General features: G+C 44.1%; 2 protein-coding genes across 4 annotated transcripts in view; both read left to right on the top strand.

Moving 5' to 3' along the window:
* The window catches only part of TOM1L2 (target of myb1 like 2 membrane trafficking protein), a 122,956-nt gene that overhangs the window by 5,651 nt on the left and 94,620 nt on the right, over positions 1–22,685 (top strand). The gene's annotated exons all lie outside the window — the stretch shown is intronic.
* Positions 4,681–5,615, top strand: LOC110569120 (NADH dehydrogenase [ubiquinone] iron-sulfur protein 5-like). Its single transcript, XM_021674778.2, has one exon. It carries the CDS (start codon positions 4,760–4,762, stop codon positions 5,078–5,080), a length of 321 nt encoding a protein of 106 aa, XP_021530453.1. The 5' UTR covers positions 4,681–4,759; the 3' UTR covers positions 5,081–5,615.

The following is a 22,685-nucleotide window of genomic DNA, read 5'->3' as shown; positions in this document are numbered from 1 at the left end:
TTGGTTTGTGTAGAAATGGAAAAGGATGTTTGGTTTCTTGGCAGAGACATCTTGAGCAAATGCTGGATGTGAAGGGGTAGGCGGGGGTGATGGGATTTATTCCATTTGCCTAGCAAAGGGGAGTGATAGGAGGCAAGATTGGAAAGGGAGGATAAGGCCTGATTGTGGAGGGCTTGCTTCATGTGTTGGCTAAGTAGTTAGGACTTTTTTTTTAGAGGTACTGGGGATCTATGAAAGACTTCTAGGGAGGGGAATAGCATGGAAGCATGAATATCATTACAGAGGTAAGGAGATTTCTCCTTGGCAGTCACCAGAAGATCATTCTTCTCTCTTAGCTCCTGTGCAGAATCAGGGAGGAAAGGTGAGGGAGGGAAGTGGGGAAGTCAGCTGTGGTCAGTGCTGCTTCCTCTGAGGTCAAGGGTAGGGACACTGTCTATGAGCTCCCCTCAGAAACAGAAAGGTGCCAAAGCAGGTTAATGGAGCACTGGGAAGAAGTCCATGAGCATTTGTCCTTAATTGCCTGGACAGGTCTTAAAACCCCTGACATCGAAAGCCACGTGGGGTGTCAGTCTGCTCCTCCTCCTGCCCTTTATCAGGTACAAGGACAGGAGCTGACACATTCCCAGGGCTTTTCTAGAGGAATGCCACTGCTTAGAAATGAGCTATTGGAATATCTAAAATTCTCCTATAATTGTGCTTTTTTTTTTTTAAGAGACAGAGTCTTGCTTTGTCACTCAGACTGGAATACAGTGGCACGACCGTAGTTAAAGCCTCAACCTCCTGGGCTCAAGTGATCCTCCCAATTCAGCCTCCCAAAGTGCAGGGATTATAGATTTCAGCAACTGCCCATCCTTTAATTATGCTTTTTACAAAACGATGTATAACCAGATAGAAAATATGAAAAATATAGAAAAATGCAAAGGAGAAAAAATTTTCCATAATGTGCATGCTTACAAATTTGTTGAGACGCTTATTTCACACAATAGAATATTTCTGTATTTCACTCTTCACTACTCCTGTGTTGGAGAGGCAACATTGTAGAGCCACTTTTAGCATATTTCTGTATAATCTACTTTATTTATTTATTTATTGACTTGGGACATTAGGTAAGGAAAGGGGTATAAATACATTGCCCAGAGGATCATCAGTTAAGGGTTGTTGCTCTTGACCTAGCAGGTAAATCGCCCAGAAATTTTGAGCTAACCTAGTAGTCTGAAAAGATATAAATAACATTCAGGCTTTTTCTGCTGACCCAGCTTATTATGGTTAGAAAAGGAGACTTTTAGAAACCAGTCTCAGACTTGGTACATATGTTATTGCTCCCTCCAGTCTTCTTGATTTAGGAGATTATCTGCTTTTCTCCATTCAATCATCAAGCCTGATGCCGTTGCCCCTCACCTCTTCCTACAGGCAGCCTTCCTAGACTACCCTGTTTATGGTAATGAATCTCCTCTCTGAGCTCACAGTGCTTGCTATCCGTATCGTAATTCATTTGACTCTTCCCTTACCTACAAAATAGAAAATATTACTTGTCCTCCAGGTTTTGGTGAAGATTAAATGAGATAATGTGCTTAAAATCCCTAGCACAGTGTCCTGCAGTCAACTAATATATTTAAACTTCTTGATTCCTTCCCTCCACGGTTACTGTTGTTATTTATCTTGTCACGTGTTTATTATCATACCTTCTGAATAAGGCAGGAGGCTCCTCCATGACAGGATGTGTACTTTCTGTTTGCTTGTGACCTTCGCAGCACATGGTAGAATGTATTCTGCAAGTTATTCACTCCATAGGTTCCATCCTGCCACTGGCATTTAGCCTCTTTCAAAGCTAACGTTACTAGCCATCATTCCTGCCCCTTACCATGTCCCAGGCACCTTGCTGAGTGCTGTGCATACTTATCTCATTAAAAAACTTTTTTCTCCGGAAACGCTGTTAAGTCAGTGATGTTATCTTCATCTTACAGGTGAAGAAACAGAGACTTAAAAGTGTTCAGAAACTTGCCCAAAGTTCCCTGGCTCAAGTAGGCGGAGCTTTTCTCTCCAGCCAGGGGCTCTAGCTCCAGCATTTTTTTTTCGTTTTGTTTTGTTTTGTTTGAGATAGAGTCTCACTCTGTTGTCCAGGCTGGAGTGCCGTGGCGTAATCAGCTCACTGCAGCCTCCACCTCCCGGGTTCAAGCGATTCTCCTGCCTCAGCCTCCTGAGTAGCTTGGATTACAGGCATGCACCACTATGCCTGGCTAATTTTTGTATTTTTTTAATAGAGACAGGATTTCACCATGTTGGCCAGGCTGGTCTCGAACTCGACCTCAGGTGATTTGCCCGCCTCGGCCTCCCAACGTGCTGGGATTACAGGCGTGAGCCACTGCGTCCAGCTGCTCCAGAGTTTTTGTTTGTTCATGTTGCCTTTTAGACATCAAGAATGGTCTGTTTCCATTTGGACAAGAAGGAGCCTAAACTGATTTTCAAATGGGAGTTCCAGAAAGATAGCTTAGTTCTACCTACCAGTGGGAATGTGGACTCCCATTGCTCTCTCTTTGTTCTCTTCCAGCACTTAGCACTCTTTGTTTTAGATTGGAGTCAGTCCCATCTTTTCATCTCTATGTGACTGTTTTTGTATGAGTCCAGTAACTATGCTAAAACTCAGTTTCCCAATCCGTAAACTGTGGTGGTAAAGGGAGTACAGGAATGCTTGTACCGTCACACCTTACAGGGGTCAAGTGAGTGTGTAAAAGCAAAATATGTTGTTATGCTATGCTGAGAGCACTTGTTTCTATTTTTTTAACTGTGATAAAATATATGTAACAAAATTTACAATTTTAACAGCTTTTAAGTGTGCAGTTCAATGGCATTAAATATATTCATATTGGGCCGGGCGCGGTGGCTAATGCCTTTAGGAGGCTGAGGCGGGTGGATTGCCTGAGCTCAGGAGTTCAAGACCAGCCTGGGAAACATGGTGAAACCCTGTCTCTACTAAAATACAAAAAATTAGCTGGGTATGGTGGCATGTGCCTATAGTCCCAGCTACTTGGGAGGCTGAGGCAGAGGTTGCAGTGAGCTCAGATCACACCACTGCACTCCAGCCTGAGCGACAGAGCGAGACTCCTTCTCTAAAAATATATATGTGTGTATATATATATTCATATTGTTGTGCAACCATCACCACTATTCATCTCTACAACGCTTCCCATCTTGCAAAAGTGAAATAATATCTCTCTGTTCCCTCCTCCCCCTAGCCCCTGGCAACTACCATGCTACTCTGTCACTGTGAATTTGACTACTATAGGAACCTCAAATAAGTGGAGTCATGTAATACTTATTATGAAACCTCATATAAGTAGAATCACATAGTAGTTATCCTTTCATGGCTGGCTGACTTCACTTGCATAATGTCTTCAAGTTTCTTCTCTGTTGGAACATGTCAAAGTTTCCTTCCTTGTTAAGGCTGTATAATATTTTGTTGTATGTTTATACCACATTTTGTTGATCTATTCTTCCATTGATGGTCACCTGCGTTGCTTCCACTTTTCGGCTACTGTGAATAAAGCTGCTATGAACATGAGTGTACAAATACCTATTCATGTCTCTGTTTTCAAATTTTTTTTAAGAGACAGGGTCTCCCTCCGTTACCCAAGCTAGAGTACAGCGGCATGATCATAGCTCACTGCAGCCTCGAACTCCTGAACTCAAGCAGTCCTCTCACTTTAGCCTCCTAAGTAGCTAGGACTGCAGGCATGCACCACCATGCCCAACTAATTAAAAAAAATTGTTTTTGTAGAGGCAGGCCCTCCCTATGTTTCCCAGACTGGTCTTAAACTCCTGGACTTCCTGGACTCAGGTGATCCTTCCATCTTGGCCTCCCAAAGTGTTGGGATTATAGGCGAGAACTCTTGCACTTGGTTCATTTTTTTTCTTTATAGTAGCCATCATAATGAGTATGAATTGGTGTCTCATTGTGGTTTTATTTGCATTTTGTTTGTGATTAGTGATACTGAGCATCTTTTCATGTACTAATTGGCCATTTGTATATCTTCTTTGGAGAAATGTTTGTTCAAATCTTTGCCTAGTTGGTTTTTCTTTATTTTTTCATTTCTTTCTTTTTTTTTTTTTCAAAGACAGAGTTTCACCATGTTGGCCAGGCTGGTCTCGAACTCCTGACCTCAGGTAATCCGCCCACCTTGGCCTCCTAAAATGCTGGGATTACAGGCGTGAACCACCTTGCCTGGCCCTTTGCCTAGTTTTAATTTAGTTTTGTTGTTCCATTTTAGGTGTTCTCTATATATTCTGGATATCTCTTATCAGATATGTGATTTACAAATTTTTTCTCCCATTCTATGAGTTGCCTTTTATACTCTGTTGATAGTGTCCTTTAATGCACACAAGTTTTAAGTCCAGTTTCTCTATTTTTCTCTTTTGTTGCTTGTACCTTTCATGTCATTGCCCTTATCTTTCAGTAGAATGTAACAGATGCCTTAAAGATAAGGATGGTGCTATTAGCCCTCCTAAGCCTAAACCAGGAAGAAGTCGAAACCCTCAATAGACCATAACAAGGGCTGAAGTTGAGGCAGCGATTAATAGCCTACCAACCAAAAAAAGCCCAGGTCCAGATGGATTCACAACTGAATTCTACCAGACATACAAAGAGGAGCTGGTACCATTCCTTCTGAAACTATTCCAAACAATCCAAAAAGAGGGAATCCTGGTCGTCCTGAAGCGGAGGCCAGAGAAGAGACAAGGGCACGAGCATCGGATAGTTACAGCCATGCCTTTCTTGGACATGCAGAAAAGGTTCGGCATTAACCTAGATCGATGGTGGACAATCCAGAGTGCTGAACAGCCCTACAAATTTCCTGCTCGATGCCATGCTTTTGAAAAAGAATGGATAGAATGTGCACATGGAATCGGTACTATCCGGGCAGAGAAAGAGTGCAAGATAGAATATGATGATTTCATAGAGTGTATACTTCGGAAAAAAACAATGAAATGTATGGATACCATCTGGAGGCAATGGGAAAAACTGATGAAGGAAGGGAAGTACACCCCTCCACCTCACCATATGGGCAAGGGGGAGCCTCAGCCCTGAGCAGACACAGCTACTGATGTCTGGAGGCCAATTTTCATGTTCTCTGTTCTCCACTGGAAAGGTTGTTTATGGAAAACCTCCTTGTCAGAGTGTGTAAAAATAAAGTATTGCTCCATACTAAAAAAAAAAAAAAAAAAAAAAGAGGGAATCCTTCCCAAATCATTTTATGAGACCAACATCATCTTGATACCAAATCCTGGCACAGACTCAACAAGAAAAGAAAACTTCAGGCCAATATCCATGACGAACACAGATGCAAAAATCTTCAATAAAATACTGGCAAACCAATTGCAACAGCACATCAAAAAGCTTATCCACCACAATCAAGTAGGCTTCATCCCAGGGATGCAAGGCTGGTTCAACATATGCAAGTCTATAAACGTAAACAGAACCAAAGACAAAAACCACATGATTATCTCAATAGATGCAGAGAAGGCCTTCAACAAAATTCAACAGCCCTTTATGCTAAAAACTCTGAATAAACTAGGTATCAACAGAACATATCTCAAAATAATAAAAGCTATTTATGACAGACCCACAGACAATATCATATTGAATGGGCAAAAACTGGAAGCATTCCCTTTGAAATCTGGCACTAGACAAAGATGCCCTCTCTTACTACTCCTATTCAATATAGTATTGGAAGTTCTAGCCAGAGAAATCAGTCAAGAAAAAGAAATAAAGGGTATTCACTTAGGAAAGGAGGAAGTCAAATTGTCTCTATTTGCAGATGACATGATTGTATATTTAGAAGACCCCATCGTCTCAGCCCAAAATCTCCTGAAACTGCAACTTCAGCAAAGTCTCAGGATACAAAATCACAAGCATTCCTATGTACCAATAACAGACTTAAAGAGAGCCAAATCAAGAACAAACTGCCATTCACAATTGCTACAAAGAGAATAAAATACCTAGGAATACAACTAACAAAGGATGTAAAGGACCTCTTCAAGGATAACTACAAACCACTGCTCAATGAAATAAGAGAGGACATAAACAGATGGAGAAACATTCTATGCTCATGGTTAGGAAGAATCAATACTGTGAAAATGGCCATACTGCCCAAAGTAATTTATAGATTCAATGCTATCCCCATCAAGCTACCAATGACCTTCTTCGCAGAACTGGAGAAAACCACCTTAAACTTCGTATCGAACCAAAAGAGAGCCCTCCTAGCCAAGTCAATTCTAAGCAAAAAGAACAAAGCTGGAGGCATCATACTACCGGGCTTCAAACTATACTACAAGGCTACAGTAACCAAAACAGCATGGTACTGGTACCAAAACAGAGATATAGACCAATGGAACAGAATAGAGTCCTCAGAGACAACACCACACATCTACAACCATCTGATCTTTGACAAACCTGACAAAAACAAGCAATGGGGAAAGGATTCCCTGTTTAATAAATGGTGTTGGGAAAACTGGCTAGCCATGTGCAGAAAGCAGAAACTGGACCCCATCCTGACACCTTATACTAAAATTAACTCCAGATAGATTAAAGACTTAAACATAAGACCTAACACCATAAAAACCCTAGAAGAAAACCTAGGCAAAACCATTCAGGACATAGGCATAGGCAAGTACTTCATGACTAAAACACCAAAAGCATTGGCAACAAAAGCCAAAATAGACAAATGGTATCTAATTAAACTCCAGAGCTTCTGCACAGCAAAAGAAACAATCATTAGAGTGAACCAGCAACCAACAGAATGGGAAAAAAATTTTGCAATCTACCCGTCTAACAAAGGATTTATATCCAGAATCTACAAAGAACTAAAACAGATTTACAAGAAAAAACAAACAAACCCATTCAAAAGTGGGCAAAGGATATGAACAGACATTTTTCAAAGAAGACATATATGAAGCCAACAAACATATGAAAAAATGCTCATTATCACTGGTCATTAGAGAAATGCAAATCAAAACTACATTGAGATACCATCTCACGCCAGTTAGAATGGCAATCATTAAAATATCTGGAGATAACAGATCCTGGAGAGGATGTGGAGAAATAGGAACACTTTTACATTGTAGATGGGAGTGTAAATGTTCAACCATTGTGGAAGACAGTTTGGCAATTCCTTAAGGACTTAGAAATAGAAATTCTGTTTGACCCAGCAATCCCATTACTGGGTATATATCCAAAGGATTATAAATCATTCTATTATAAAGACACATGCACATGTATGTTCATTGCAGCACTGTTTACAATAGCCCATTGATGATAGACTGGACAGAGAAAATGTGGCACATATACACCATGGAATACTATGCAGCCATAAAAAATGATGAGTTTGTGCCCTTTGTAGGAACATGGATGAACCTGGAAACCATCATTCCCAGAAAACTGACACAAGAACAGAAAATCAAACACCACATGTTCTCACTCATAGGCCGGTGTTGAACAATGAGAACACATGGACACAGGGAGGGGAGCATCACACACTGAGATCTGTTGGGGGGGACTAGGGGAGGGACAGTGGGGGGTGGGGAGTTGGGGAGGGATAATAAGGGGCGTAATGCCAGATATAGGTGATGGGGATGGAGGCAGCAAACCACATTGCCATGTATGTACCTATGCAACAATCCTGCATGTTCTTCACTGTGCCACCCAGGCCTATCACTCATATTTTAAAAGACTAGGAAACAAGCAAAGGCTTAGAAGTGAAATACCAGCTGGACTTGATGGCTCATGCCTGTAATCCCTGTATCCTTTTTGGCCAAAGTGGGAGGATCGCTTGAACTCAGGAGTTTGAGACCAGTCTGGGCAACATGGTGAAACTTGTTCTCTACAAAAAATACAAAAATTAGCTGGGCATGGTGGCGTATGCCTATAGTCCCAGATACTTGGGAGGCTGAGGTGGGAAGATGGCATGAACCTGGGAGGCAGAAGTTGCTGTGACCTGAGATGATCATGCCACTGCACTCCAGTCTGGGCGATAGAGCCAGACCCTGTCTCAAAAAAAAAAAAAAAAAAAGTGAAGTACCTTCCTCAAGGTCTATGGATTATCAGTGGCAGAGCAGGGACTTCAACCCAGGTCTGTGGGCAGCAGAGCAGGGACTTCAACCCAGGTTTGTGGGCAGCAGAGCCAGTGCTTTTAACCACTAAGCCAGAGAGTTTAGTATTGTTTGTAGGATTGAATGAATGAATACCTGAATGAACTTGGTAGCTGAAAAATCTAGTAATAGTTGTCTTCAATCCAGACCTACATTGGTATTGTAAATTATGCACCCAGTTTCAGTTCTCCCACTGTAATTCAGTGTACAGGTGTCCAGTGTCCTCTTCATACCACAGGTTTTCTGAGAATTTCATAAAGGATGTGCTTTTTTTTTTTTTTTTTTTTTTTTTGAGGTGGAGTCTCACATTGTCACCCAGGCTGGAGTGCAGTGGCACATCTCGTCTCACTGCAACCTCTGCCTCCCTGGTTCACATGATTCTCCTGCCTCAGCCTCTGGAGAAGCTGGGATTACAGGTGCACACCACCATGCCCGACTAATTTTTTGCATTTTTAGTAAAGACAGCGTTTCACTATGTTGGCCAAACTGGTCTTGAACTCCTGACCTCATGATCTGCCTGCCTCTGCCTCCCAAAGTGCTGGGATTACAGGCCTGAGCCACCACGCCCGGCCAGGATGTGCTTTCTTACAACCTCACTGAGGCACCTCTTGGTGATGGAAGACCTGTGTATTTTACTTCCTCTTTGGATTTGCTTTAGAACTACAGTGTTGGATGGCGGAAAAGAGGGAATTTAAACAGATGCTAAGTTGTCTAACTGACCGACTTGCTTTTAAGACATTACCAGCTGCTCTTTTAATCATTAATGGAGCATAAGCCTTGTAGTCTGGGAGGCATGTCAAAAATTCTGTTTCGGGTTTTGGTTTAAAATTGAGTGTAATAGAGAGAGACTGATTCTTTCATGTCAGAGAATTGGGCTGTCTTTGAGAGCTGGGGACAAGAACTGGGCCCTGTAATAGGACACTGTGGAGTTTTTTTGCTGCTCCTCAAAGGAGAAATCACACAGATTTCTGGCACGTCATTAGTCGAAATAGGAAATGAGGCCTGAGAAATGATGTTGCTTGGGATTTGAAGGCAGAATTTGCTAGTGGCTTCCAGAGAGCAAGAGTCTCCCATGTTAACTTTGGAAATTCTTAAACCAGCAATTCAAAGACTCAGAAGATTCTAGTTGGAAGGGCCTTGGTGATATTTGGTCCAGTCCTCTCATTTTTACTGGTGTGGAAACAAGCCCAGAGAGGGTCAGTCTGTGATGTACAACATTTCTGACAGCAGATGTGCAGGGTTTTTTTTTTTTTTTTTTTTTTTTTTCTGATATCCACTGAATGCCCTACAATTGAAGTCAATTCTTACACTAACTACCTGGACTTGGTACAGACCCCAGACGTTAAGGGTTCAGTCCCACAAGACTGCCCCCACTTCACATGCCAGTCACAAGTTCCTGGTTGCCATCTGTACTTCCCGCGACCAGCTATAAATTGAGAATTCCCATGATGCCTTCCCCATGTTTGATAATATGCTTGATTGCCTCACAAAACTCAGGAGAACACTTTGCTTACATTTGGATACAACTCAGGAACAGCCAAATGAAAGAGATTCATCAGGCAAGGTGTGGGGAAGGGGCAGGGAACTTCTGTGCCAGCCTCCCAGCACCTTTATGTGTTCAACCTGGAAGTTCTTTGAACCCCATCGTTTAGGGGTTTTAATGCAGTTTCATCATGTGGGCATGAGTGATTAAATCTGGCCATTGGTGAATAACTCAACTTCCAGTCCCTCTCCCCTCTCTGGAGGTAAGGTGGGATGGGGCTACAGCCCAAAGTTCCAACACTGAAATGAACCTTGGTCTTTCTGGTTAGGGAGCCCCAGCCCTAGTAATCTCATTAGCATACAAAAGACACTTGTCTCTCAGGAGATTCCTGGGGTTTTGGGTGAGGTGTACTGGGAAATTGGATAAAGACCAAATATATATTTCTTATTGTATCACAGTAGGAGACTTGCCAAGGTCCCACAGTGAGTCAGTTTTATGACTCTTACATGTCTTCCTACTTAGCTTACAGCGTCTTGCCAGTTATTTGGATATTTGGATATGGGCAGGGAGGGTAAGTCAGGAGTAGTAAGTTTGTCATTTTAATGGAGTGGAAATTTTCAACTCAGCCTCATGAATGTAAATACATTTTACTGTTTGAAAGTTAATCTCCTTATTTAGACCGGGCTCGGTCAGAGGTACTACTTAGCTCTAGGTTTGATGGTTTACATGAAATTAGTTCATAAAATCACTGATGATCTTCTGTTTTATCTGCTTTTTCTGGCACTGGTCCAGACCGGAAAACTAATCCCAGGCTAGGACCAGGAAAGTCTGGGACGGGTCACTGCTCTGCTGCTGATTTGCTGTCAGACTTTGGGTGGGACATGTCCTGTTTACTCATTTGAAGAGCATGCTTTGTTTGTATGTTTGTTTTGAAGAACAGGGTTTGAACAAGCTCTCCAAGTTCATTTCAGACCTGAAGCTTAAGGCCCAAATCAAAGTGGCTTTTAGTTTTCCTTAAGACTTACAGCTCTCCATAGGAGATTCTACATACCTATGAATCGTGTGTGTGTGTGTGTGTGTATGTGTGTATTCTGTGGTATGTGTGTAAGTACACATATGTAAATACATGCACAGAGGTAAATATATACATATATAAATTGTATATAAATATTAAATATATTTTATGTAAATACATATGTATTTACCTTCTAATGATTTTCATTGAGATAGTTTACTTGTAATAAAACGCATACATCTTAATTGTTACAGTTTTGACACATGCATACATGTTGTAACCTTACCCCATCAAGATACACACTGTCAACCTCACCCCAGAAAGCTCCCTTAGACCCCTTCCCAGTTAACCCTCTCCTCCAACACACTGCAGAGGGAACCACTGATCTTTTATCTGTTCTAGAAGTTCATAAGTGGAGTCACACAGTATATGGTCTTTTGTGTTGAATACCAGTGACATTTTGAAGAAGAATCATATGTGTTGTTTTTGGAACCTGCCATTTTGAAAGGTTGTATAAAGGAGTGGTTGCTCGTGTCTGTAATCCCAGCACTTTGGGAGACTGAGGCAGGAGGATTGCTTGAGGCCAGAAATTTGAGACCAGTCTGGGCAACAGAGCAAGACCCTATTTCTACAAAAACTTAAAAAATTAGCTGGGTATGGTGGCACAACTGCCTGTAGTCCAGCTACTTTGGAGGCTGAGGCCGGAGGATTGCTTGAGCCCAGGAGGTGGAGACTGCAGTGAGCTATGATTGTGCCACTGTACTCTAGCCTAGGTGACAGAGCAAGACTCCATCTCTTAAAGATTGTGTAGTCTGGGGTCCTGCCATTCCTACCAGCTGCTGTGGTTTGAGAAGTGAGGGCCCTCTGCCAGTGGCCACCGTATTGTCTGCTGAGTGTGATGGAAGAGGTAGAGAGAACAGCTTGATTTCCAGATGCTAGGTTGAGTTTGTTTCTATAATTGTTGGTGTCACAGTCTTCTCACTTGTCAGCTGGTCAAATCAATCCACCAGCAGATGAGAGACTAACTCTGACACCCGAAAATGTCACTTGTGATGGCACATTTATGACAAGGTGCCCATGAGATGCAACATTTCAATTTCATAAGTGCTTTTTGAACATAAAGACATTGCTCTAGAGTAAGCAACAGCAAAAGAAAGGGAGATCAGGAAGGGGCTGAGCAAATTGGTGGAGGAGACGCGCTGTGCCATGGAGGTCCTGGGGCCTCTCTTGGCCTTAGAGCCTAGTATCTGTGTGAGGGTTTTTTGTTTGTTTTTCTTCATGTCCTTAACATGTATTTGCTCTTCTTAGTTTTCTCTTCCTCTTAGTCCAGCCCTTGGTCATGCCTGGACCATAGCTTGAGGCTGGGAGTTAGATCAGTTCAATACCACCCAGCTGGTCTTCTTTCTTCTATTCTTCCTCCCTTTCTGCATTCTGGAACCTCTCAAAACCTCGGACAACTTTACCGGAAAATTTCTGAAACTCCCCATCTCCTTTTTTTTTTTTGAGACGGAGTCTTTCTGTTGCCAGGCTGGAGTGCAGTGGTGCAATCTCGGCTCACTGCAATCTCTGCCTCTTGGGTTCAAGCAATTCTCCTGCCTCAGCCTCCTGAATAGCTGGGACTACAGGTGCACGCCATGACGCCCAGCTAATTTTTGTATTTTTTAGTAGAGACGGGGTTTCACCATGTTGGCCAGAATGATTTTGATCTCTTGACCTCATGATCTGCCTGCCTCGGCCTCCCAAAGTGCTGGGATTACAAGTGTGAGCCACCGCACCCGACCCCCATCTCCTTTAGTATGATTTATAAATAGGGCCGGGCACGGTGGCTCACACCTGTAATCCTAGCACTTTGGGAGGCCGAGGTGGGTGGATCACCTGAGGTCAGTAGTTTGAGACCAGCCTGGCCAACATGGCAAAACCCCATTTCTACTAAAAATACAAAAATCAGCTGGGCGTGGTGTTGGTCACCTGTAATCTGAGCTACCCAAGAGACTAAGGCAGAGAATTGCTTGAACCATGGAGGCGAAGGTTGCAGTGAGCTGAGATCGCACCATTACACTCCAGCCTGGGTGACAAGAGCAAAACTCTGTCTCAAAAAAAAAAAAAAAAGATTTATAAATGTAACCTGGTGTTCAAGGCTTTCACTGACTGGGCTTCTTGCCATCTTTTCTCTTACCCAGGTCTATACTGTGCTGTTCCCAGTCCTTCCTTGTCTGTGCTCAGCATGGCCTTTGGCCCTGCAAGGCATTCCTTCTCTCTTGCTCATGGTTTAGACTCATATACCCTTTGAAACCTAACCTAGATCTTCCCACTGCCACAGAGCTGGTCCAGAAGCCTCTGAACTGCAGTGGCACTTACAATTTATATGTATTTAATAATTATCTGACTCTTTAAATGCACTACGTTGAGTTGGGTGGGATTTTGAATTCAAAGATGAACAATGCCTGCCCTGTCCTATGCCTACCCTGAGAGCAGCTAACTGTGCAGGGTACAAGGGAAGGCATCCTGTGTGACTTGGAAGAAGAGATAAGGCAGTGAACATGCATGGAGCACCTGCTTGTGCAGGGGACTATGCTGTGTTATTTCAAGATCTTATCTCATTTAACCCTCTTGACTTTGTTTGCTGGCATTTTTGCCTGTGTTGTGACTTTCCCAGGATCACACAACCAACAGGATTGAAGCGCAGAGAGGCCCACAACACACCCTATGTGCTCCCCCACCCAAGTGTCTTCATGTATGTTGAGCTGGTGGGGACAGGTCAGTGAGGTCAGCTGTGGTCTGTTTCCACACCCCATCCATGTGCGTGCTGCTGGGCACAGGTTTCCTCCTGGGTTAGGGGCCAGGTGATGCTTAAGGCTCTGCCCCATGATGGTTCCTGTTTGGGATCTGCCTCTCACACAGGTGGTGACCCCTTTTGCAGGGACAGTGGTTCTCTGTCCTCCTGAGATGGGGAATGTGATCTGGGCACTCCTGCTTGTCTCTAGCACCTTCCAGGAATACTGCAGCAACCAAACTGCTGCTTCCTGATTAATTCATGCTCAAGGGCAAGAATGACGCTCTGCAGACTTTTCTTTTTATTGTGGTAAAATACACATAACATAAAATTTATCATCTTAATGTTATTTATTTATGTTTTTTTGAGACAGAGTCTCCTTCTGTTGCCCAGGCTAGAGTGCAGCAGCATGATCTTGGCTCACTACAACCTCTGCCTCCCCAGTTCAAGGAGTTCTCCTGCCTCAGCCTCCTGAGTAGCTGAGATTATAGGTGTCCACCACCATGCCTAGCTAATTTTTGTATTTTTTTTTTTGTAGAGATGGGTTTTTTTTGGTAGAGATGTTGGCCAGGCTGGTCTCAAACTCCTGGCCTCAAGTGATCCTCCTGTCTCAGCCTCCCAAAGTGCTGGGATTATAGGCCTGAGCCACTGTGCCCAGCCTCAACCGTTTGTTTGTTTATTTGTTTGTTTTTTGAGACAGAGTTTCCCTCTCATTGCCCAGGCTAGAGTACGATGACATGGTCTTGGCTCACTGTAACCTCCACCTCCCCAGTTCAAGTGATTCTCCTGCCTCAGCCTCCCGAATACCTGGGATTACAGGCATGGTGCCGCCATGCCCCGCTAATTTTGTGTTTTTAGAAGAGACGGGGTTCTCCATGTTGGTCAGGCTGGTCTCAAACTCCCAACCTCAGGTGATCTGCCCACCTCGGCCTCCCAAAGTTCTGGGATTACAGGCGCGAGCCACTGCACCCGGCCATCTTAACCATATTTAAATGTACAGTTCAGTGGCATTAAGTACGTTCATGCTGTTGTGCAACTATCACCACTATTCATCCTTAGGGCTTTTTAAAAAATCTTTCCTAACTGAAACTCCATGCCCATTAAACGTGAATGCCCCATTCCCCACTACTCCCAGCCCCTGGCAAGCACCATTCCTCTTTCTGTCTCTATGATTTGACTCTCTATGAACCTCATATAAGTAGGATCATACAATATTTGTCTTTTTGTGACTGGCTTATTTCACTCAGCATAATGTCCTCAAGGGTCATCCACATTGGAGCATGTGTCGGAATCTCCTTCCTTTTTAAAGCTGAGTAATATTCCATTGTATAGATAGATCATGTTTTGTCTCTTCATCCACTGAAGGACACTTGGGCTATTTCCACTTTTTGGCTATTGTGAATAATACTGCTATGAACATGGCAGTCTTCAAGCCCCTGCTTTTGATTCTTTTTCTTTTCTTCTTTTGAGACAGTCTTGCTCTATCACGTAGAGTATAGTGGTGCAGTCACAACTCAGTGACCTTCCAGGCTCAAGAAATCCTCCCACCTCAGTCTCCTGAGTAGTTAGGACCACAGATGCATGCCACCACACCTGGCTTTTTTTTTTTGACACAGGGTCTTATTATGTTGCCCACTCTGGTTTCAAACGCTTGGGCTCAAGAGATCCTCCCTCCTCAACCTCCCGAAGTGCTGGGATTACAGGCATGAGCCACTGCACCCAGGCTCTGTTTTCAGTTCTTTTGGGTATATACCCAGAATTGGAATTGCTGGATAATGTGGTAATTCAATGTTTAACTCTTTGAGAAACTGCCGTACTGTTCTCCACAGCAACTGCACCTATCTATATCCCCACCAACGTTGCACAGGGGTCCATTTTCTCCACATCTTTGCCAACATTTGTTATTTTCTACTTTTTTAATAGTAGCCATTGTAACAGGTGTGAGGTGGTTGCATACTTTTTTTGGGAGGGGAATGTTATGAAGCATCCACCCCCTTAACTCTTAAGTAGCTTCCCCACCACCACGATAGGCAGCGATGGGGCTTCTGGGAGGCCATCCCAACAGACTGGTCTCCACCCCTTCATCAGCCTCCCTTCTGTCCCTTGGTGGAGCTCTGGCGCAGGTACTATTAATTTAACTCAAGGATGTGTCTTTGGAGGAAGATAGTATGTGTTGTTCTTCAACATTTCATATTTGCTAGATAGTACTGTATTGTTGTTATACAAAATTGCATTGTTAGTTATATATAAGTATAATAAGTATACATTTTTTTAAAAAGGCAAAATTACTTTGTTGGGAGGGATGGTGGCCACCTAGTCTAAGGGTTTAGAGGCAATCATAGAACAGAAGGATTTGAGGAATCATAGACGTCCTCCAAGAGGAGATGCTTTCTGTCTTGAAGCAAGTTGCTGCCCTGGGTGCACAGGCAGGTTGCAGTATGATGGGGGCAGAGTAAGGGACAGTCCTGCAGTGGCCCTGAGTGCCTGCCCTGCTTGGTACTGGGGATGTGAGAGTCACAGTCACCATTCTCAGGGAGTTTGCACTAAGAGGGAGACTCATACATAGACACACATTTCAATGCCCAAGGTGAGTCCTGTGGTGGAAATGGGCTCAGAGGAGAGGTGCGTAGTCCACCCAGGGTGGTGGTGAGAGAAGGAAGTTTCTTGAGAGGAGCTGCCTGGATTTGGTTTTGAAGGATGAGTAGGACCTGACCAGAGAGAGAGAGAGAACAGAGTTGGAAGAGCGAAAGGATGAACTTCAACTTGTTGAACTTTATGAACTAGATGCTCTTGTTTGAAAGAATGTCCTAAGGGGTCTTCAGTTTCAAAACTTGATAGACTTAGAGGGAAGGGTATGAAATAGTACCTGTCCCAGAGCTCCACACCAAGGTATGGAAGGAAGGCTGATGAAGGGGTGGGGACCAGTCTGTTGGGTATGATATTCCAGAAGCCCCATTACAGCCCTATTGTGGTGGTGGACAGGCTGCTTTTGAGAATATGTACCCACCTTTTCAGCCTTCCTGTCCCATCAGGGCAGCAGGGGAGGAAGTGTGCCTCAGGTGGCTAAGGGGCCTTCCTACAGCAGGGCCAGCATTCCACATTGCTTCTTACTCCAGTGTTCCTCTACCCCAGAGGCTGCCTTCTCTTTGGCCTTTTGTGCCTACTGGGCATCCTAAAGCTGTTTGTTTGTTTGCCCTTCAGTGAGTGAGTTTGACACAGAGACCCATTTTTGTTTTTAAAAATTAGAAAATATAGGCCAGGTGCAGTGGCTCACACCTGTAAACCCAGCACTTTGGGAGACTGAGGCTGGAGAATCTCCTGAGCCCAGGAGTTTGAGACCAGCCTGGGCAACACAGTAAGACCTTGTCTCTACAAAAAAATATTTAAAAACTTATCCAGGTGTGGTAGCACGCACCTTGGTCCCAGCTCTTCAGGAGGCTGAGGCAGGAGGATTGCTTGAGCCTGGGACGGTCTGAGGCTGCAGTGAGCTGAGATCACATCACTGCACTCTAGTCTGGGAACAGAGTGAGATCCCATCTCAAAAAAAAAAAAAAGAAAATATAGAAGCATTTATTGTATAAAGAACAAACCCTTAATTTCTCAGCCCAGCTAGGCTCCCCAGAGGTAATGCCTGGCAGCTGCTTAGCATGTATTTCTTGTTACATGAGGTTTCTTTTGTACTAATTATTTCCTACTGTAGGCTTCATTTTACAGCTCACATTTGCCATGTCATTGTGTGTTTTGGAGACCTTTCCAGGGCGGCATATTTAGATCTATCTCATTGTGCAAAGCATTCCACAGAATGGATACACAGTTTATATAGCCATCCTCCTCCTGCTGGGCAGTGGCCTTCTTGTCCTTACAAGTAATACTGGAACAGCATATCTTTGTGCACTTCTACATTGGTATCGTTTAGATTCCTAGGGAAAAAATGCTCGTGCCAGACTATAAGAGCATTGGAAACTTTGATGGAGACTGCCAAATTGCCCTCTAAATTAGCCCCTCACCAACAGATCCCAAGAGTGACTGTTTGCCCCTGCACTGTCATCAGTACTGGGTATCTTTTAATTTCTACACATCTGAGGAGGGGAAAAGGCATTTTGTTGTTGGTCCACATTGTCTAATGGAAAACCACCTCTGAGACCTGTGGATAAAAGCGTGTTGCCTTCGGCTAGCTTCCTTCCTAAGCACCACGTCCCCGTGGAAATTCAGGGGTAGAAAATGCCTGCTGGTGGAACTCCTGAGACTTGTTCTTCCTGCATCCTTGGCCTCTCCTTGCCCTGTAAAAGGCCATGCAGGACCTTTATGTTTCTTGGAAGGTTTTTTCCTAAGAACCCTTTGGTCACCATTCTTCAGTTACTTTTCGTATGATTTTTATTTCTTTGCCTTATCAGTCTGCTGGTCATGAGAAAACCAAATTTTTCTGTTACCACTCCAGGGTAGCAATCTTTTATGTCCAAACTCAAATTCCCTGCATTTTACTGGCAACACATGAACCTTGAGAATCTACAGTGTCTTCCCAAGTACTAAATGTTCCTCCTTTTCATCTCTAACCCAGTAAGATAAAGTGAGATCAGGCATTTTGTATATGCTTTAATTAGGGTCAGAACAAAGAAGTATGATTCTGTTTCCTCTAAAACTGATGAACGTTCTCAGAGACCAGATCTCAGATTTGGGCCCTACCAGAGTTAGGAAAGGGCTGGGTGGGTGAGGGAATTGCCACTGCGTGCTGGTCATTTTCCTTGCAGCCCCTCAAGGCAGTGGGTATTATTTTCTAGGATTTATGGATGAAGCTGAGTCACATCCCAGAAGCGTCTCAGGGAGTAGGTAGCAGAACCAAAACTTGAGCAGGTCTGCCCCACACTAAAGCCCTTACCTGGCTTATGAGGTTGGCTCCAGGTAGATCCCTGGACACATCATCTCCGGGGTCCTCCCCCTGGAAGGGAAGATGAAACAGCACCTCCTTCCCGGTAGGCCCTCTCTGCCTAAGGGCCACCAGAAAGAAGAAACTGCAGTGTTTGCTCTTTCTTTTCCCTGTACAACAAGGCTCTGGCTAGGGTTTCCCAGATCTCACAGTTTTCATTCACTCCTAGGGTCTACCTTCATGCTTTTCCCTTATCTACGAGCCACCTATGCTATCACAGATTTTCTTTATATTGACTCACTTTTTTTACTTGGGCACATTTTCTTTTAAAAAGGCTTCTGTCACTCTCAATTGAAAACTAGTTTCACTTGGCGTTAAAGTAACATAAAAATTAAAATAAATAAATCCGTGGAAATCAAAGCAAGTTTCTTTTAGCAAGATCCTGTTGCCTGCCTAAGGCTCCCCATCAAGGCTCATTCTCATTAGAACGGGAGCTACGAAGTATTGGAACAGCGACCAGGTGCAGTGGCACACCCTTTAAGCCCAGGAGCTTGAGGCCAAACTGGGTAACATAGCATGACCCTGTCTCAAAAAAAAAAAAAAAAAGAGAGAGAGAGGCCAGGTGCAATGGCTCATGCCTGTAATCCTAGCACTCTGGGAGGCTGAGTCAGGCAGATCACTTGAGGTCAGGAGTTGAGATAAGCCTGGCCAACATGGTGAAACCCTGTCTCTACGAAAAATACAAAAAAATTAGCTGGGTGTGGTGCCACACGCCTATAATCCCAGCTACTCGGGAGGCTGAGGCACAAGAATGGTTTGAGCCTGTGAGGTGAAAAATACAAAAAAATTAGCTGGGTGTGGTGGCACACGCCTATAATCCCAGCTACTCGGGAGGCTGAGGCACAAGAATGGTTTGAGCCTGTGAGGTGAAGGTTGCAGTGAGCTGAGATCGCACCACTTGCACTCCAGTTTAGGCAACAAAGTGAGACTCCAACTCAAAAAATAAAAAATGAGAGAGAGAACAGATTCAGAGTTATAACATTACCCTGGCCCTTCTAAACTTGCCCACTGGTGATTTGCAGCCCACTCTCTGGGGAGTGCTCTTCTAGCTTCTGGTCACTGAACTGTGCACCTTTCGGGACACACCACCAGACTTCTGGCCTTTGCTTCTGTCCTTCCCTCCCCAGGATGATGGTCTCCTTTGCTTCTCGCTTATGTGGGAGATTCTGCTCCTGTGAGGTGAGGCTCAGATGCCACACTTACTGAGACATGCCCTCTGACACCCCAGGTGCCCTGATTACTCCCTGTGAACTTTTTTAAATATACCCACCCTGGCATAGGTCAGATTGTAGCATAGGAGTGGGGCAGTATTTATTCTGTAAGACTCTAGCTGTTGGAAGGGGCACTTTGTAACATTTATTCTCCTGACCCAGTTGGGCCTCCCTGGGGGCTGAGACAGGCTGTTGTCAGAGATGAAGCCTTATGATGTGGTATTATCTGCACTGGGCTCTGTGCCCTGTGCTCTGCTGTGCTAGATGTTCAGCAATGTTGCTGATGGTGAGCTGGGTTTTCCTGGAAGGAGTTCCACACTGCTGTTCCCCATTTGAGAGCATCATCTAGCACTGGGAAAATGTGGAGGTGGAGACCCTTGATGGCAGGGGACAAGAATAAATATGTTCAGGGTAAAATGCACCTGTGTGAGAAATGCATGGCATGAAACCCACATGGAGGGTCCCTGAGAACATTCAATCAAGGTGTCCCTGACCTGCTTTCACCTCATGGCTACAGCTCCCCATTCTCTGGTCTATGGGACAGTCAGTCCTTATGTGGCCCCTTCTGGCATTTTGACCCCTGCTTTGCACTCTCACTTTTGGCTTTGCCCAATACCTACCCTGAGCAGACCTGGCTGTGTACTCCAACTCTTTCCCCTACCCCTCACAGGGTCAGCACAGATCATGGGGGGCTTTGGTTCATCAGGCAATAGGAGGGAGGCTGGGTGCGGAGAGTGTGGGGCTGATAGCGAAGGGGGAAGCAAGCCCTACCTAGGACCCCTGCATCTCTCTATGCACTCTGCTGATCTCACTCTTAGCAAGAGGGAGTATGGACTGAAGGACTGAAGGTGGAATCGCAGGGCTGCTCTCCAGTCTAGGCAACAAAAAAATCACAGGGCTGCTCAGCAAGGCCGTGCTCTGGGGCTGCTTCCACTCTAGGAAATGGGCACCTTTTTTTTTTTCTTTTTTTGAGATCGAGTCTCACACTGTCATCCAGGCTGGAGTGCAGTGGCACTATCTTGGCTCACTGCAACCTCCGCCCGCCAGGTTCAAGCCATTCTCCTGCCTTGGCCTCCTGAGTAGCTGGGATTACAGGTGTGTGCCACCACGCCCAGCTAATTTTTGTTTTGTATTTTTAGTAGAGACAGGGTTTCACCATGTTGGCCAAGCTGATCTTGAACTCCTGACCTCAAGTGATCTGCCTGCTTTGGCCTCCCAAAGTGCTGGGATTACAGGCGTGAGCCACTGTGCCTGGCTAAGGGGCACCTTTTTTGATTGCACAGAAGCTTCATGTGGGTTAGCGGCAGCCCTGGAGGGCTGTTGCCCTCCCCAGCTCTGCTTGACACTTTTTCCAAGGTAGGGACTAGGGTGTCCCTACCTTGGTACTACGAGTACTCAACACATTAGGTCTCAGTGAAAAGTTCATAAACAGAATTTAGTACCCTTGTTCTTTCGAAATGAAACAATTTGACTAGGGAACTTAATGAAAGACAAATATAGTATCATGATACAGTCATTTAATGTCTCTGAGCCTTAGTTTCCTCAATTATGACTAAAATATATCTCTTAGGGTTGTTCAATGTTCAAATTGGATAATGCATGCAAAGCACTTGACTCATTAATTTTCTTTCCCTCCATCAAAATATTTCTGAAATGAGTGGATTCTGAATTGGGACTGTAACCAGGTATGTTCTGGAAAGAGTATATATTTTTAAAAAATAGAGCAAAGATTTTTATTTTTTAACAGTGTGACCTCTCATGCTACAAAAAAAATTGAAAACGAATACAACTTGTTGTACTTTCTGGAAAGAATAAAATCTTCGAAATCAGACAAACTTTACTTTGAGTCCCAGCTCTACTAACCTCTTTGAGCCTGAGCTTCCTCATCTGTAAAATGGGGATAGAAGTCCTACTTTTAAAAGCATGTGTCCGGGCATTAAATGAGACATTTGCTAGGGCTACGATAACAAAATGTCACAAACTAGAAGGCTTAACCGAACTTACTTTCTCATAGTTCTAGAGACTAGAAATCCAAGATCAAGGTGTGGGTTTGGCTTCTTCGGAAGCCTGTCTCCTTGGCCTGCAGAGAGCTACTTTCTTGCTGTATCCTCACATGGTCATTCCTCTGTGCATGCGTGATTGGATTAGGTCCCCATTTTAACTTAATCACCTCTTTAAAGAGCCTATCTCCAAATGCAGTCAGTCATATTGTGAGGTACCTACAACATTTGCAAAATAGAAAGCTCACTGGCCTGAGCACAGTGGCTCATGTCTGTTTAATCCCGGTACTTTGGGAGGCCGAGGCAACAGGATCACTTGAGCCCAGGAGTTCAAGACCAGCCTGGACAATAAGTGAGACCCCTAACTGTACAAACTGAAAAGCTCACTGGATGGTAGTAGCTCTTCCTATTTAAATCTCGGTTCTAGAGTTCTTTCCTGTTCCTTGCTGAAGGTTGTATTTAGTGTGTAGGGTTGTCCTGAGGGCTGGTATTACTCGTCAGTAGTGTCCCTAACCCTGAGGCACTTCTGTTAAAATTAGATCAATACTTAGCTAGTGCGGTGGCTCACACCTGTAATCCCAGCACTTTGGAAGGCTGAGGCGGGCGGATCCCTTGCGGTCAGGAGTTCGAGACCAGCCTGGCCAACACGGTGAAAGTCCATCTCTACTAAAAATACAAAAATTAGCGGGGCGTGGTGGTGCATTCCTGTAGTCCCAGCTACTTGGGAGGCTGAGGCAGGAGAATGGCTTGAACCTGGGAGGCGGAGGTTGCAGTGAGCCAAGATCATGCCATTGCACTCCAGCCTGGGTGATAGAGCGAGACTCCATCTCGAAAAAAAAAAAAAAAAATTTAGATCAATACTTAGACCAATATAATGAGCTGATGTTTAGAGAGCAAAACAGGCCTCCTTCAGCCTCTGGACTCATGATCCTAGCTTAGGGTCAGTAACTTGTGGATTAGCAAAAAACAGGCTTAACTTTATAATGTTAGCAAAGGATTAAGTTTTATATGCATCAGAACAAAGATGGGAAAGAAACCTAACAAAGTGCTAATAAAAATGGAATTGGGTAAAAATATCATGCTTCATGAAAGAAGCCAGACACAAACAGCTACATATTGTGTGATTGCATTTGTAGGAAA

The sequence above is a fragment of the Aotus nancymaae genome, unplaced genomic scaffold (assembly GCF_030222135.1).
Source record: "Aotus nancymaae isolate 86718 unplaced genomic scaffold, 86718_ANA_hifiasm-v0.15.2.pri h1tg000018l, whole genome shotgun sequence".
Classification (NCBI taxonomy): Eukaryota; Metazoa; Chordata; class Mammalia; order Primates; family Aotidae; genus Aotus; species Aotus nancymaae.
This window is presented reverse-complemented; position numbering and strand designations above follow the sequence as displayed.

Coding starts and splice junctions, on each gene's coding strand:
- LOC110569120 (XM_021674778.2), top strand. CDS start 4,760: ATGCCTTTCTTGGACATGCAGAAAAGGTTCGGCATTAACCTAGATCGA.